A 16,220-nucleotide genomic window follows, 5' to 3' on the forward strand; every position below is an offset into this window, starting at 1 on the left:
AGGGAGGCCAAGCTGCTCAGGGTAGATTGCTGAATGGTTCTGTAAGGATAGGGGTTTGGAGGCCCAACTTCTGGACACCCCCTCCCCCGGACATTTGCCTTCACCTGTGCTGATGTTGAAGGAAGAACACACATGTCCCCTCTTGATCCCCTCCCTCCTAGAAGCAAAGCCTACACTCTGCAGTTTCTGGGGATGCTCTGAGCTGGCCCCCCCAACACTCCCAACCTTGTGGGCACATTGTAGTCCAGTTTTTTCTTCTCTCCCTGTGGTACTGCTACTTTGAACTGAAAGCAAAGCTAGCACTGCACGGTGTGGAGCGGAGAACCCAGCCCCTTCCTCCATCACTGGGATGTTGGACTGTGAGCAGGATTGGGGGTGGGTAGGACAGGTGTTGTCATCTGCTCGCATTGGATGGCGTGGAGGGGGGTGGGTGGAGCCGGCCAGAGGCTCAGCGTCCTGTCTCTGTTGACAGATTCACATGAAGACCATGCCTGCCGCCATGTTCAGGCTCCTCACGGGCCAGGAGACCCCGCTGTACATCTAGGCCCACCCCAGCCTCTGCCACAGAGCCCAGGGACACCCGGCCAGGCCCAGTTGGGCGCAGAGGAGCCGGAAGCCAAGGACACAGCCCTGAACCCTGACCCCATAGCCTGCCCAAGGACACTGGCTCCCATGAAGGACGTGAACCTTAACTATCCAGTTCTTTTATTTTGTCGTTTGTTTCAATTTTTTCCTTTTCCTTTTTCCTCTCTCCCCTCCCAGTAGTTCCCCCCCCCCAAAGGAATCTGACTTTATCAAAGGACAAGTCGCAGGAACAAACCTTTGTCCATCGTTCAAGTATTTAGCCACGTCCGGAGCTGTTTTCTCCCGGTGGCTACTGAAAGGTGCTCATGGATCTTCCGTATGGTGTGGTGTGCAGCATGTGTGTTTTTCTTCCTGGAGCTGTAGCGTTTGAATGTGGGTGCCTACCCACCCTCTGTGGGTTTGTGGGTGCAATTCCCGGGGCAGGGGGCAATGGGCAGCCCCATCTTCTGCCCCTCTGGGTAGGACACGTAGGATCCTGTTGGGCCCTGGAAATCACCATGAGAATGTGCATCTCCGGACTCCAGTTGTCACTTGTGCCGAAGCTGTGGGAAAACAAATTGTGATTGTAAGTATTCACCCAGAAAAAAAAAAAAGGAAACCTTCCTAAGTTAAATAATAAAAGAAAAGATGATGATCATACCAACATCCCAACTCCCTATTTCTTGAGAAATCTCTTAACCATGCGGACTTGCACCTCGGCCAGCGAATCTCCAGATACGTAGGGGTTTTCCCTGATCCATGCTTCCGGCTGTTTTTCCTGTCCTCAGTTGAGGTCACCAGACTCCTCATCAGGAGGGGACAAACATGTCCCCAGAGGGCTGCAGATAGCATGGGTGTCTGCCCCTATTTAAAAATCTCTCTGTGTCCACACACATATATACACATCCATCTCTACACCCGCCCAGTGCCCCCTCAGCAACTGCTCACACCAGGAAACTTGACCTCTGACCCTCCCCCTCCCCCAGGGCAGTTTTCTCCTTCCTCACAGACTCAAATAAATATGGTCAGCAAGGTGCCCAGGCCACGAACAGTATTGGAGTGCTTAGATGGAGGAGCATTAGAGAGCCATGTGAACTGACGTTTTGTCTGGAAGTCTCTCTTTCTTTCTCTTTTTTTTTTTTTTTTTTTTGGCCCAGGCCTTGAAGAATACACTGTGACTTAAGAAGCCTTACCACACAGTAACTAAAGCTTTAGGATTACTGTATTTGAGAGTAACGCGTGTTGCATGCAGCCGAACCGTAGGAAGACTTTGCCCATAGCACTAATAAACCCGAAGTCATGATGTACAAGTTGTGGGTTGTGGCTTCATTTGTCCCCCGAGCCTTCTCTGCCCAGCGGGCTCCCACTGTCTCTGCTGTGCTCCTCCACCCAGTCTAGAGCCCAGGGCACTCTTTGCCGGGAGGTTGGAGGATGGAGGCTAAGGTCACCAGGTGCCAGGCTGGACAGAGCCCTGTGCCAGGTATAAAATAAGCCAGCTGTGGGTTCTGAACACCTGCCTCAGGTGTAGACACACTCCTGATTGGCTGAATGAGAGATGGAAGCCCATGGGGCAGCTCCAGGGTTCTACTGATTACCTGCAGATGTATGCACGTGCACACGGCTCCTGGCTCCTGCTGGTATCTGTGATGTCATTTTGTGATCCATGTCGGAGAGAAAGAACCTTCTCTGTGGCCGTGAATCTGAGGTCACTTGGCCTAAGGAGCCTGTGAGGTGACGTTGTGCACCTCAAGTGTAGGCAGAAAGCCCTGGGACTTTGGCAAGCTGCCCTCTGCTTCTCTGGCCTAGCCACACGGGGGCGCATGACCCCACTGCCGTGAGCTGCTGACCTGGTGTGTGTTGGGGAAAACTCCAGAGTGACGCATCTGTCCTTGTTGACTTCCCCAAGGATTTGAGGTCAGCACCCGTGGTAATGACCTTGACCATCAGGGGTAGGTAAGAAACCAAACTGCCTTTCAACATGATGAACCCCAGCTCCAGGTCTTCCCTCTCACTAAAAAGGTGTGTGGTGGTCAGAGTCACCCCCAGAGTAGAAGCTTGCGTGGAGAGGGCTGTGTTCAGGGGGCCAGCAGGAACATGGCCAGACAAACGTGGCCTCTGGAGAGGAATCTCATGGCTAGCAGACCACATGGGGGAATGGCTTCTAACAACTCGGGGGAGGGGGGCAGGCGGGGTTCTGGGGTTTGAACTCAAGGGCCAGATGCCATCAGCCTTTTCCATGCAAGACTGGCACGCTACCACTTGAGCCACACCTTCATTTCTGGGTTTTTACTGGTTACTAGGAGATGAGTCTCACAGACTTTCCAGCCCAAGCTGGCTTCAAATCATGATCCTTAAACTCAGCCTCTTGAGTAACTACAATTACAGCCGTGAGTCACCAATGCCTGGCCAAATATATTTTTTTTTGTCAGTCATGGGGTTTGAACTCTTGGCCTGAGAGCTGTCCTTCACCTCTTCAGCTCAAGGTGAGCACTCTACCACTTGAGCCACAGCACCACTTCCAGTTTTCTAGTGGTTTATTGGAGAGGAGTCTCAGGACTTTCCTGCCCGGGCTAACTTTGAACCGTGATCCTCAGATCTCAGCCTCCTGAGTAGCTAGGATGACAGGTGTGAGCCACCAGTGCCCGGCTTTTTTTTTTTTTTTTTTTTTTTAAGAAACCTAAATTAAGGAAGGATCTTGCAGAGCCCTTGGTGGTGCTGTGTCTAAAGAGGGGTGGAGGGGCTGCTATGTGCCCAGGGCCTCTGTGCATTGGTTTGGGGGTTCTGGTGGCCTGCTTTCTTCTCTCAGCCCCTGGAGCTGAGGGCAGGCATTGACCAACAGCGTACACAGCCCTGGGGCTGGTATGTGTTCCAATTAGACTTCAGAGACAACAGAGGCCAGAAATACTTTTTATTAAAACACTGATCATTATTAAAACACCTTGAGGTACATTAAATAAATACAACCTTTCAAGTTGTACAAACAGGTCTCTGGTGTCTTGGAAACCGTTTCCTGTGAATGCTGCCTTAGCAGCATCTGATAGAGCCGAGGGAGAGGAGATGAACTCCATTCGAAATAAACTTCCTGTAACGTGGTTTGTTGCAAGCATTTCATTTGTATTGTTCCAGCAGAAGGAGGCCATAAGTCCCAGTAAAGAAGACCCCCCCCCATTTTATTTGTGGGAGAGTTCAGGGGCGGGGGGAACAGAGTTTACATGTTAGGAAGGATAGAACATCCTTGGCTTAGCTTCTTAAGAGTCTCCGGGGCCCTACTTCAGTATCCTCAAATCCACATCCCTCCCCAGGCCAAGGTCAAAGGGCAGTGTCCTTAGCAGCTGCCAGCCTCTTCTGGGATCCTGCATGGGACCTTGCCAAACTAGAGAGCCACCTCATACACTTAGCTGGCCATTTCAGATGCCCACACCGGAAGTGCAAACGCAGACTTCCGGTGGTAGAAGGGAGGCATAGGCCATGTGCAGGAACTCATTTTCCCCCGTGTCTGAGGTGTGGTGGCCAGCCTGCTGCTGGACTCCTAGTACCAGGACACCACTGAGTCAAGGACAAGGGACGTAGAGGGGACCAGTCAAGTTGCCAGAACATTCTCTAGTGGCTCTAACTAGCACCTCTGCCTTCTTTCCTGATGGCCGAGGCTTTCCTCCTGAGGCCCTGGGAAAGCAGATGGAGGAGATCGTCGTCCTCTCTAGCCTTGCTGTAGGAGGCAGGAGAGTCGCACAGAGCAGCCCGAGGCTGGGAAAGCTGTTTGCTTGTTTTATCCACAAGATAGAGCTGGTGTAAGAGTAGACGGAACTGAGCGTGAGTGGTACGTGAGGCCAGTTTCTTGCTAGTCTTGGGGGACTGGAGGGCTCCCATGGCACCAGAAGGGAGGAGGCGCGGCCCTGAGGCAGGAAGAGAGGCAAAGCAAAGGACACAGAGCACCGAGCTGGCTCCTCTGGTGGCAGATCGCCCTGGCTGGTGAGTGCCCCAGCTCTGTGACATGAAACCTGGCCCCAAGGCGCAGCTCAGAGACACTGGCTGCTTGGACCCCCAAGCAAGCGGCCCTCCTACAGCTGGCTGCTCGCCAGATGTAAAGCTGATCCCTAGGCTAGAGCTGCCAGATGTAAATCCTCTCCTCTGTTTGTTTAGGCTCAGGGGAGGCCTTTCAGAGAAACATCAGTTCACTTTACCTGCAAGGAGACTTGTGGGGGGCGGAGGGGGGGGGAGTTTCAGAAGTCCTTACTTGAGAGAAATGAGGGAGTATATTTTCCCATTTTATCCGTCTGACTAAAGTGCTCATAAATTTATCTCTAGTGCATCTCTTGTGGAAAAGGGAAGGCCGTCCACAGGCCTGATTTATATATTTATGTATATATATATATACATATATGTATATATATATATGTACACACACACACACACACACACACACACACACACACACACACACACACACACACACACATTCCAATCTCAAGGAGGCCACAGCCCACAGCACTAGAAAAGCTATCTTGGTGGTGGTAGCTGGCTGTCCCTGGGGAACTACCACACCATCCTTGCTGGGACCCCCTGGGGGCCACACCCCCTATCCAGCCTTCAAACACATTGAAGTGCCCTTAGCACCCTGCAGGGGGCTGGGGGGCTGAGGGTGGGGCATAGGGGGAGATGGCAGGCACAGGCCACACAACAGAGCTGTGAGAGTCTTCTGGTGAGACACTGGGCAATGTGGACATCCTCCAGTCCACTCCCGTACCTCTGTGCCATGGCCTGAACTCTCAGCTGCTTGGCCAAAGCAGGGGCCACTGGCCACGGCTCTGGGGTTATGCTGATGGCTGCTGATCTTGATGGCCCAGGTCATTTCCATTACGGCAGAGAGTATTGTTCTATGACCACGGTTGGGGAGAAAGTTGTTGGCAGAAAGTGAGGGGACTAGGGGCAGGGATAGCCAAGAAAGTGAAAGGCATCCATTTCCCATCAGCACCCAAGTTGCACCTAAGGTAGGCTTGCTTGTTTCTTGTACAACCAATCCTGTGAGCATTCTCACTGAAACAAAGGATTGACAGTCTACACAACCAATCCTGTGAGTGTTCTCACTGACATGCATGATTGACAGCCTGCATCCTCCAATAGAGATGTGTCTGCTGTGGCCCTGGGGTAGGGGTCGGGGGAGGAACAGCTCTGGAATCATTAGCAGGAGGTGGTCGTTGACCAACCCAAATCAATCAGATGAGATCATATGGGAAGGGTCTCAGGATAGGTACTTACTATGACAGAATACGTCTGTTCTGGTTAAAGTACAGGAGATGGTGGAGGAAGGGCCGCCCAGGGAGGAACTGGGAAAGACATGCCACCAAGAGGAGTCTAGTGGGGGCACAGGGAGATGGAGGGCCCCTCCTCACTTTTCCAACACACCTGCTTGCTTCCCAGGGGACTGGCTGCAGTGATTCCCTCGCTGGGTATTTGTTTGCACAGTCATTCTTGGGCGAAATGTTGGCCCAGGCTGTGCCAAAATGTTCTATTTCCTTTTAAAGGAAATAATAGGCCCAGGTTGGATAATGGTCTCGTGGTACAGTGACACAAACCACACAGATGAATGGTTCCCTTACCTGCTGCCGTCCTGTCTCTACTTAACTGTAAACCAAGTCAGGAATAGAGGCAAATCCTGCTTCAACAGCCCTGACTTAGGCGGAACCTAGTGTCTTTATGTTCCATGAGACCACCTGTCCCTGTGCTGGTATTCAGAAGATCTTCCTGGTATTCAGGAAGTGCTGGTTAGTTCAAAGTTACCACACACCCCCTATAAAGCCAACAGACACCAGAAAATCGACTTTCTGGATTATGGAAATAGCTATCTCAAGAGAAGGAATGAGGATTTCCCACCCAAGCCATCCTGAGCACCTCTCAGGTTTGTGCCCCGTTTGTGATCTCTAGCAAGACCCCGGCTGTGTGACGCCAGGCCCATCGATGTCTGTGTCTGGGCCTGCGGCTGTCTCATAGCTGGTCCAGGCCACCCGCACGGAAGACAGCCTCCTCCACCGGATGCTCTTCAGAGGCGACCACTGGTGGGATGGCACCCGTCACGTGCCGCACCTCAGCAGGGAGGGCGCTGTGCGCATGTTCCAAGAACTTAGCCACCAAAACCCTGGTGTCCGCATAGGCCTTGCTGTCTACTAAAGAGGGCGGCCTGTCTTTGGAGACCATTTGTAAGGCCTCTGGTTTGGTCTGTTGGTCCATTTTCCAGGTATCTGGGTTGCCAGGTGTTGAAAGCTGGTACTGACAGGCAGCCATGGCAGAGCGAGATGTGGAAACTAAAGATCGAGAAAGAACATGTAACTTTCAGACAACCAGAAAGAAACCAAAACTAACCAGAGGCGGCTGGGTTGTTTTCTAAAGAGCAAACCAAAAGCATGCCAAGAACAAACTTGGGGGGAGCTTTTCTGGCCCTGAGCTGGCATCTGACATGTCCCCTGCTTCCGATGTCCCTTCCCCCCGCCCCACCCCCAGCCTGAGACTGGCGTTGACTTGAAGGGGCCTTCAGCCTCCTGAAGGACAGGAAGGTGATGTGGCACAGGCTGGGGAGAAGATGGGCAGGTGCAGGCAAAGATGGCCTTCTGTTCAGCTGGCTGCTGGAATTCCAGGGCTGAATCTCCCCTCCTCCCCCCCAGCTTGCCCCAGCTCCATGATCTTTGTCCCCATGGTCCTGATCACTGTGGGGGCCAGAATGATGGCTTCTAGAGGTGGAATCTACTCTAAGACCAGAGCTGGGGTGGCAGAGGGTCCGTGAAAAGCCCTTCCACACATGCCAGGTATGGACCATTTTCACACATGCCATAACACAGTGTCCTGCCCGACTTCCCCAGGCCAAGGGCTGGGGAATTGGCTCAGGCTCTACAAAAGGGATGATGGAGCTGGGTGCCCATGGCTCAAGCTTGTAATCTTACTACCCAAGAAGCCGAGATTTAAAGATCACAGTTCAAAGCCAGCCTGGGCAGGAAAGTCCGTGACACTTATCTCTGACTAACCACCACAAAGCCAGAAGTAGCGCTGTGGCTCAAGTGGCAGAGTGCTTGCTTTGAGCAAAAGAGCTCAGGAACGGTGCCCTGGCCCTCAGTTCAAGGCCCAGGCCTGACAAAAGGTTGGGAGGTGAGGGGGCGGAGGTCATGATGACCAGCCACTCAGCACAGGCCATAGAACAAGCATCAGTCTGCATCTCTGAGAAAGCCAGTTCCTAATGGTCCACTGAGATCAACTCACACCAAACATCAAAACCCAAGTTGCCTGCACAGCGTGGGCACATTCTGGGCAATCTGTTTTGGACTCCTTTGGGTGGCAATGAACAAGCTCAGAAGAGAAATTAAAAGTGAATACAATGCTTCCAGATAGGGCCAGTGAACTTCCCTAATAAAATGAAGTAAGGCCAGGTGTGGACTTCTAGGAAGAGGACTGAAAGTTCAAGGCCAGCCTGGGCTACATAGTTGAGAAAGTGTTTCGTGTGTGTGTGTGTGTGTGTGTGTGTGTGTGTGTGTGTGTGTGTGTGTGTGTGTGTGTGTGTGTGTGTGTGTGTGTGTGTGTGTGTGTGTGTGTGTGTGTGTGTGTGTGTGTGTGTGTGTGTGTGTAGAGAGAGAGAGAGAGAAACAGGTAACAAGGAATGGGTAGGGTTGGAGAGAGATGAATGAAACAAAATGGAAGGGGTGACTTTGTTTAATTTGCATTGTATTCACAGCCTGACTTGTTGAATTGAAATTTTAAAAATTAGAATTTTTTTTTTTTTTTTAACAAATCAGACAGAGTAGTTAGTAACAGCCTGTGGCACAGCTCTTGGGTGGCTGAGAGGCTGCAGTGGTGCAGGGACCTCCGCCTCCCCCGCCAGCCATGTCCACTTCTCCGTAGGTAGATGGCAAAGTGTTGGGGAACGGGGCAGGGCTCACCTGTCCCCAGAGGGGTCCGAGAAGGTGTGGTTTCCAGGTCCTGGCTGCACAAGGCGGGGTGGTGAGAGGCATCACCTGAAGCAGAATAAAAAGCACTCAGCACATGAAAGAGGAATTATTGACCAAACAATCACAACCCACCCGAGACTCAGGCATTGGTCAGAGGCCAGGAAAACCCTGTGAGAATCAAGCACAGAGTGGTGTCGCCCGCCTGTCCCCTTACATGAGCCTAGGGGCTGGCATCAGAAGGCCTACCCTTCCAGTTTGAGGTTCTCTGGGGACCTGGAAAAGCACATGTCTTCCGTGTTGAGAAAAGTGATGGTCCATCTAGCTGGAAGGAGACAGAAGCGCCAAGGTCGCAGAGAAAGCATGGCGACCAGAATCTCCATCCACAACTGAGAGCCATCACAGGGCCTCGGAGCTGACCTTGAGCCTTCCAAGTGCATGGGGCCCTCCCTCGGGCCTCAGTGAGTGACCGTGGCCACAGAGGCCCACGGGTTGGTCCTCCCGGGGGTGGGGAGGGAAGGAGAGAAGCTCTGTCACTGTGAATCGATGCTCACAGTAGGTGTTTCCCAAAGATGAGTCATTCGCCCACATAGGGGAAAAGATAAATAGGGAAGAGGGCTGGGGGGCTGGGGAAGTCTGGAGGTGCACACAAACTTTATCAGGAGGATGCTTCTAGATGTATGCAGGCTCCTGATAGCCATCGGTGACTCCATGCTTCCTTGGCAGGGCCAGGCTCTGGGTGATCGAGGCCCAGTTGATGTGGGCACCCAGATGCTCTGCTTAGGGTTTGTCCACATCCATTTTAGGAAGGAGTCATGCAGGATGAGACCTCAGTCAAAGGCCCTCTTGTCTTTATTGGCAAGGCAACTGCCCCACCCCTACCTATGGAATCAAGGATGGGTGTGGGTTCTCTAGCCTTGGGGTACCCCCACCTGAGAGGGCGACTGTGAGATGAAAACTTGCTATGCTGACGACCACAGGGACTCCAGCCCTGAGCGAATGCCCCCCACACCACCACCCCCAACACATACAAAGCCACATGAGGGGTTTCAGGAACGCACACTGCCACCCCCCAGTATTACCTGAGATCACTGCTCTGACCCCACCCTCACTCTCTTTGTTCGTGTTTATGGCCACATGGAAGGCTCCCATTCTCTTCAGCTCTCGTGTCCTTTCTTCCCCCACCAGCATGAGGGCCCTTCTCTGGAGACACAACAGGACTCTCCAAGGGCCTTCCTCCACGTTGAGGGGTCTCAGATACCCAAACCATTCCCCAGTTTTCCCCTGACCCACAGAGCCTCTGGGACCAGACACACCTGCCTTGCTGGACACACAGGCAGTGGGATCACTAGCCGAGCGGGCCACACGCCCGGAACTGGGCGGTCCCTGAGAGCTCAGGTCTGTGGCTTCTGGGGACAGATGCTGGAGGTCTGGGGCAGGTGGTGGGGCTGGCGGGGTGCCTTCTGTATCATCAGGGGATGTGTGGCTTGGACCCAGCGAGGTGGCCCCATCTGAGGTGGGTAGGCTGGTGGTGCTGGCTGGCACTGAGGAAGAATGGACACAGGTTAGGCACGGCCAGGTGGCCACATGGACAGGGCAGTACAGGGCTTTCAATCTGAATCAACTACGCACCATCTCAGATAGTGCCTGGAAATGGAATGGATTGGGAAAATGCCACTGAAAGATGCGGGGATGGAGACAGGGGGAGTCAGATGATTGTCCATGAATCTTTCCAGGAAAATTCTAGTTAACTTTTCAGGAAGATTCTCCTAGATTCTCCAGGAGACTGGAAATTGGAGGTGAAGGCCAGGTGCTGGTGGCTCACGCCTGTCATCCTAGCTACTCAGGAGGCTGAGATCTTAGGATCGTGGTTCAAAGCCAGTGGGAAAGACCCCAGGCAGGAAAGTCTGTGAGACTCTCATCTCCAAATAATCATCAAAAAGCCAGATGTGAATCAGTGGCTCAATTGGTAGAGTACTAGTTTTGAGTAAAAGAGCTTAGGGACAGTACTCACGCCCTGAGTTCAAGCTCTATGACTAGCACAAAAAGAGAGAGGGAAGAGAGAGAGTAAGGGAGGGAGAGAGGGAAAGGGAGGGAGGGAGGGAGAGAGAGGGAGTGAGGAAGGGAGGGAGGGAAGTAAGAGAAGAGAGGAGAGTAGAGAGAAGAGAAGAAGGAGATAAGGGGAGGAGAGGGGAGGAGAGGGGAGGAGAGGGGAGGGGAGGGAGGGAAGGAGAGGAGAGGAGAGGGGAGGGGAGGGGAGGGGAGGAGAGGAGAAGAGAGGAGAGGAGAGGAGAGGAGAGGAGAGGAGAGGAGAGGAGAAGAGAGGAGAGGAGAGGAGAGGAGAGGAGAGGAGAGGAGAGGAGAGGAGAGGAGAAGAGAGGAGAGGAGAGGAGATGGGAGGGGAGGGGAGGGGAGGGGAGGGGAGGAGAGGAGAGGAGAGGGGAGGGGAGGGGAGGGGAGGGGAGGGGAGGAGAGTTGAGGAGAGGAGAGGAGAGGAGAGGAGAGGAGAGGAGAGGAGAGGAGAGGAGAGGAGAGGAGAGGAGAGGAGAGGAGAGGAGAGGAGGAAATCCTTAGAGAATATAAACTCAGTGCTTCAGACACCAGGGGAGGGAAGGAAAGATTACCTGGTGTGCTAAAGTCAGCGGTGGTGTCTTGGTCCCCAGAGCTGGGCAGGACCACCTGGTGGTCCATACTTGTCACCTGCAGCAAGAAACACCAGGTATCACAGTGGGTGATCAGTCAGACTCAGAGGCCATCACACAGCGGGCCTGAATAACACAGCTGGCCCTCTGCAGCCTCACATTTCCTGCTTTCAACTAAGCAGGGGAGGGGAGGAGGATTGTGAATAATCTGAGGAGAAAAAAAAAGGAACTTGAGCTGGAGACTGGTGGCTCACACCTGTAATCCTAGCTACTCAGGAGGCTGAGGTCTGAAGATCACAGTTCAAAGCTAGCTGGGGCAGGATATTCCGTGAGACCCTTATCTCCAATAAACTACTCAAAAGAGCCAAAAGTGGCACTGTGGCTCAAGTGGTAGAGCACTCGCCTTGAGCAAAAGAAACTCAGGGACAGCATGCCCAGGCCCAGAGTTCAAGCCCCAGGGCCAGAAGAGCGGGGCGATATGATGCTTCAAGCCACCATGGCTGGGCCTGGAATGATGCCAGCCTGAGTGACTCTCCCTCACTTGCTGTGCTCTCTTCCTCATGGCATCCTTGCCAGGCTCGGGGCCAGGGTTCAGTTCTGCATGGGGCACTGTGTGAGCCTGAATGAGGGTCTCCGGCATCCAATCTGGGTGCAATGAAGACTATGAAGAGTTGGCAGCTGTTTTGCCTAGCAAGGCCTCAGGAAACTGGAAGACGAAAAGCCAGCCCCCCCACTCCCATCTCTGATCACACCCTCACCCCTCACGTGGTCCATCCTCTACGCCACCGGCTGTCTGCCTTGATGGGGGCTGCTCCTCCCTCTGTGATTCGGGGCATAGCCTGTCCCCACCTGGCCCTTGGGCTGGAATGGAACGTGCACCACCCTACACCCCTTCGCCAGCTCACAAAGCAATTTTCTGATGCCTCGTGTTATTTCAGAATTGCTTTGGGAACACTCTTGCAAATCACAAGCTCTGAAGGGGGCTGAGGAAGGTGAGGCCGGCCCCTGCGGCTCAGTCCCATTCTAGCTCAGGTAATTACATTTCTGCCTTCCCTGGTTGCCCCCTCATCTGCCACCACTTCAGCCAGAGAGCTGATATTCTCCATCTCTCCTCCATACAAAGCTAGGGCAGAGGCAGGTGGCTCCAGTGGCAGCCTTTCATGCCCACATAACAGGGTGGGCAGTGCCCCTACCCCATAGCACCAGGGCTGGAAGGGGATAGAGAGAGGGCAGGGCAGGCAGGAGAGCCGCTGCCTCTGACTGACTGCATCTGTGTGCTACAGAACAGCAGCTTTTCCTCCCTCAGCACTGCTGGAGAGGGAATTACCAGAATTCACACCACCACCAGCCCCCGCCTACCTCCCTATAGTAACCATTGCATGCCAGTAACCAATGCTGGAAATCCCTGCCCAGAATCTCCCACTCAATCACACACACACACATACTCACTCACTCTCTCTCTCTCTCTCTCTCTCTCTCTCTCTCTCTCTCTCTCTCTCTCTCTCTAACGGATGCCCAAAGATCTATTTCATCCCATAACTCTCTTCCCACATCTAATCACACAGATGCAGAGGTGAGTAGAAAAGGAGACGGGGGCGGGGGAGGGGAGTGCCCGGCAATAAAGAAATATAAATAAGAGAAATAAAACACCCAGTGGGACACGGCCGGGAGAAAATTGGATTCGTCTCCTATTTGCAGACCTCTCTCTCCCTTCCCCTCCGGTTCCCTGAAATAGAGAGCTAGAAAATGTGGTTCAAGGGAGGCAGTTCTGAGAGGCATCTGTCACCTCTTAACAAACAAAGTGCCAGGAGCTTCATTTGAATTTGGCTGTCCCCGGTGTCAAAAGCCACCTTGTCACACTCAAGCTGCTGAAGGGAGGAGGAGGAACGAAATAGCTGTTCAGTTCACACAGCATTGTTGTTGAGCTAGAAAGGCAGCAGGAGGGAGTGCAAAAGGGAATGTCTGTGGTATAGAACTGAAATTAGAGTTTGGCCACAATAGGCTCAAAACCGCAGCTCCTTGCAGGTGATGGAGGAGGAATGGGGAAAGGGACTGTTCTGTTAAGTTAGGCTGTTGCGAGTCTAACTTCACTCAGAACCCTCCACCCTGTGTGGATTTAACTAATTCTAAGAGAGGCTAGATGGGACTACCATCATCGTTCAATGATCAGCTGTCCAGTAGGGGAAGTCACTGTATTTCCCCTCATCTTCCCCCATGGCCAGCCCTACATAGAAATCCTGTCAATCTTATTTCCTCCCTCCTTCCCTCCCTCCCCCCTTCTCTTTCTTTCTTTCCTTGGTTGTGGGGCTTGAACTGAGGGTCTGGGCGCTATCCCTGAGCTCTATGGCTCAAGGCTAATGCTCTACCACTTGGGGCCATAGCACCACTTCTGGTTTTGGAGTGGTTCATTGGAGTGAAGAGTCTCATGGGGACTTTTCTCACCCTCATCCTCTGAGGCGCCTCTATAATTTGGCATCCAAGGTCGTTAAATGTCTACACAGACTATCCTGGTGACCTCCTTCATGAATCTAAAACTCCCACATCAGGCACCTGGCCAGCTGCGTCAGTGCCTTTGCATGTGTGGTACCATCCACCTGCATGACCTTTCCTGGCGACTCACAAGCTCTACCCAGATCACCAGGCTTGGTGCTTCCTCTGAAGTCTCAGAGACCTGTGACCACGTTGGATTTTTGGTTCCCTGATGGGGGAAAAGATAAAGAGGATTCTGTGTAGTTCCTACTTCATGGCTATCATCAAAGCAGGAATATCGGCTTGGCAAGTTCATAATAACTAGAAAGAAATTCTGTTTTGTGGTGGTGGTGGTGGTGGTGGTGGTGTGTGTGTGTGTGTGTGGTCTCAGCTTCTTCAGTAGGCTGAGGCAAGAGAATCTCTTAAGCTCAGGGGAGATTAAGACCAGCCTGGATGGCACCAAAGACCCTGTGTCAAAAACTAAATCTCGGGGCAGGTGCTGATGGCTCACACCTATAATCCTCGCTACTCAGGAGGTTGAGATCTGAGGATTGCAGCTCAAAGCGAATCCCAGGCAGGATAAAGTCTAGGAGACCCTTCTCTCCAATTAATCATTAAAAACCAAGAAGGAGAGGTGTGGCTCAAATAGTAGAGTGTCATCCTTGAGTGAAAAACATGAAGGGGCAGTGCCTAGCCCCTAAGTTCAAGCCCCAGTACCAGAACTATATAAATACACACATATACACACACATACATACATACATACATACATACATACATACACCCATTGTCAGCCAGCTGCTGGTGGCTTGTGTCTATAATCCTAGCTACTTAAGAGGCTGAGATCTAAGGATGGCAGTTCAAAGCTAGCCCAGGCAAGAAAGGCCTAAAATCTAGAAGTGGAGCTAGAGTACTAGCCTTGAGCAAAAATGCTCAGGGACAGTGCCCAGGCCCTGAGTTCAAGCCCCAAGACTGACAAATAAATAATAAATCTTCCCAATAAGTGCTTATCTCCTCCCCTGTGCAGAGCCCCATTGTGTCCCCTCACTCTTCTGCCATTCTGTCATTCTGTCCTCTTTATCCAAACTTGGCTGATAGGCAATTTATACTCCATTTGTCCCAACAAGGGCGAAGCAATTAGCCTGCTCCTCATCTAGGAGGAAGGTTTGTGCTGTGAAGTCAAGGGGTGGCTCCTGGCTGTGTGGTCAGATGGGGGACAGACCACCCCAGAGGAGGTGGCAGCTGGCATGTGCGGCCCCCCCTCGGTGGATGATAATGGGTTTCATCGACTTCTGGCCTCCCAGAGACACTTGTGGAATTGAAAATGCCCTGAGAACATGGGGTCAAGGAGAGTCAGCCTGCACTCGGCAGGCCACTTAATTACCAGATGTTCCCATACAGCTGGCTTGCGAGAGGCTGCATCTACAGAGGCGCTCACCTGGGCTGCTCTCTGGCTGGCCATGTCTGCAAGCTGGCTAGATACAGGCTCTGTGGAAGCAATCTCAGTATAGAGTTCCAAGGTGTTTTGGAGAAAGGTGTCCTATGGATCTTGGAATTCCTATTAATTATCAATTGATATATTCTGTGTGTGTGTGTGTGTGTGTGTGTGTGTGTGTGTGTGTGTGTGTGTGTGTGTGTGTGTGTGTGTGTGTGTGTGTGTGTGTGTGTGTGTGTATGTGTGTCTGTGTGTGTGTGTATGTGTGTGTGCTGGTACTGGGGCTTAAATTTTAGGGCCTCAGTGCTGTCCCTTCACTTTGTCATTCAAGGTTGGTACTCTACCATTTAAGCCACAGTTCTACTTCTGGAGTAGGTTAACTGGAAATTAAGAAAGCTCAAAGCCTTTCCTGCCCAGGTTGGCTTCCACCTGCGGTGGACAGCAGTGGGAGCTGGGGCCTTGTTAAGAATGGGAAATTCCTGGCTTACCTTTCTCCCTTCACCTGCTGCTGGCTTCAAAACCCTGGAGCTGTGCCCTGTCATCAGAATTTGATTGACATGTCTTGGGGAAGGGGTGAGATGCCTATCAGAGTCCCACACCCAGCTATTCTTCTTCATGCCCCTCCGCAAACCCCAAGGCCATCTGGCTCCAGCCCAGCAGGCTTTTCATGACCATTCAGGAGGATCACAGGCTCTGGGCAGCTATGAGCCTATGCTTTCTTTCTTTACTGCTGGTCCCCACAAATCCAGGCTTCTGGGGGCCCCACCTGAGCTCTGTCATGTGGGCAGGAGCCTCTTCCTTCCCATCATGCAGTGATGCAATTCTGCACACCCCTTCTTCAGGCCCCTCTCCCCTCCCTGGCTCAGATATCCCAGTGAGGGTCCACCAGGTCAGGAGGATGAGCCCTGGAGGAGTTTAGGAAGCGCAGAGACAGCCCTTCCCTACCAACAGTTGGGCATAAGTGCAGTGTGCTTATCATCCCAGCTGCGTGAGAGGCTAAGGTTGGGAGGATCACAGTTCTAGACCATCCTGGGTAGAAAAGTATACAAGATTCCTTCTCAACAGGATAGCCAGGTCTGGCGATGTCTACTTGTCATTGGGGCTATAATGGGAAGCCCAAAGCAGGCAGATGGGATCTTGTATTTTTGGCTCAGGCTGGCCTGGAACCAGAATCCCCTCGCCTGC

General features: G+C 52.5%; 2 protein-coding genes across 8 annotated transcripts in view; one reads left to right on the plus strand and one right to left on the minus strand.

Moving 5' to 3' along the window:
• Positions 1-1,874, plus strand: part of Apba2 (amyloid beta precursor protein binding family A member 2) — a 108,387-nt gene extending 106,513 nt beyond the window's left edge. For all 4 annotated transcript variants that reach the window (XM_070043111.1, XM_070043110.1, XM_070043108.1 and 1 more), the window contains one exon: positions 473-1,874. In XM_070043111.1, coding sequence (XP_069899212.1) covers positions 473-544 — 72 coding nt within the window. In that variant the 3' untranslated portion in view covers positions 545-1,874. The remainder of the gene's footprint in view (positions 1-472) is intronic.
• A 1,590-nt stretch (positions 1,875-3,464) lies between these two features.
• Entrep2 (endosomal transmembrane epsin interactor 2) overlaps positions 3,465-16,220 on the minus strand; it is a 161,435-nt gene continuing 148,679 nt past the window's right edge. For all 4 annotated transcript variants that reach the window (XM_070043115.1, XM_070043112.1, XM_070043116.1 and 1 more), the window contains 4 exons: positions 11,114-11,189; positions 9,806-10,033; positions 8,484-8,558; positions 3,465-6,863 (listed from right to left, as the gene is read on the minus strand). In XM_070043115.1, the coding sequence (XP_069899216.1) occupies positions 6,547-6,863; positions 8,484-8,558; positions 9,806-10,033; positions 11,114-11,189 (696 nt within the window). In that variant the 3' untranslated portion in view covers positions 3,465-6,546. The remainder of the gene's footprint in view (positions 6,864-8,483; positions 8,559-9,805; positions 10,034-11,113; positions 11,190-16,220) is intronic.

The sequence above is a fragment of the Dipodomys merriami genome, unplaced genomic scaffold, assembly GCF_024711535.1.
Source record: "Dipodomys merriami isolate MVZ:Mamm:240054 unplaced genomic scaffold, mDipMer1.0.p SCAF_33, whole genome shotgun sequence".
Lineage (NCBI taxonomy): Eukaryota > Metazoa > Chordata > Mammalia > Rodentia > Heteromyidae > Dipodomys > Dipodomys merriami.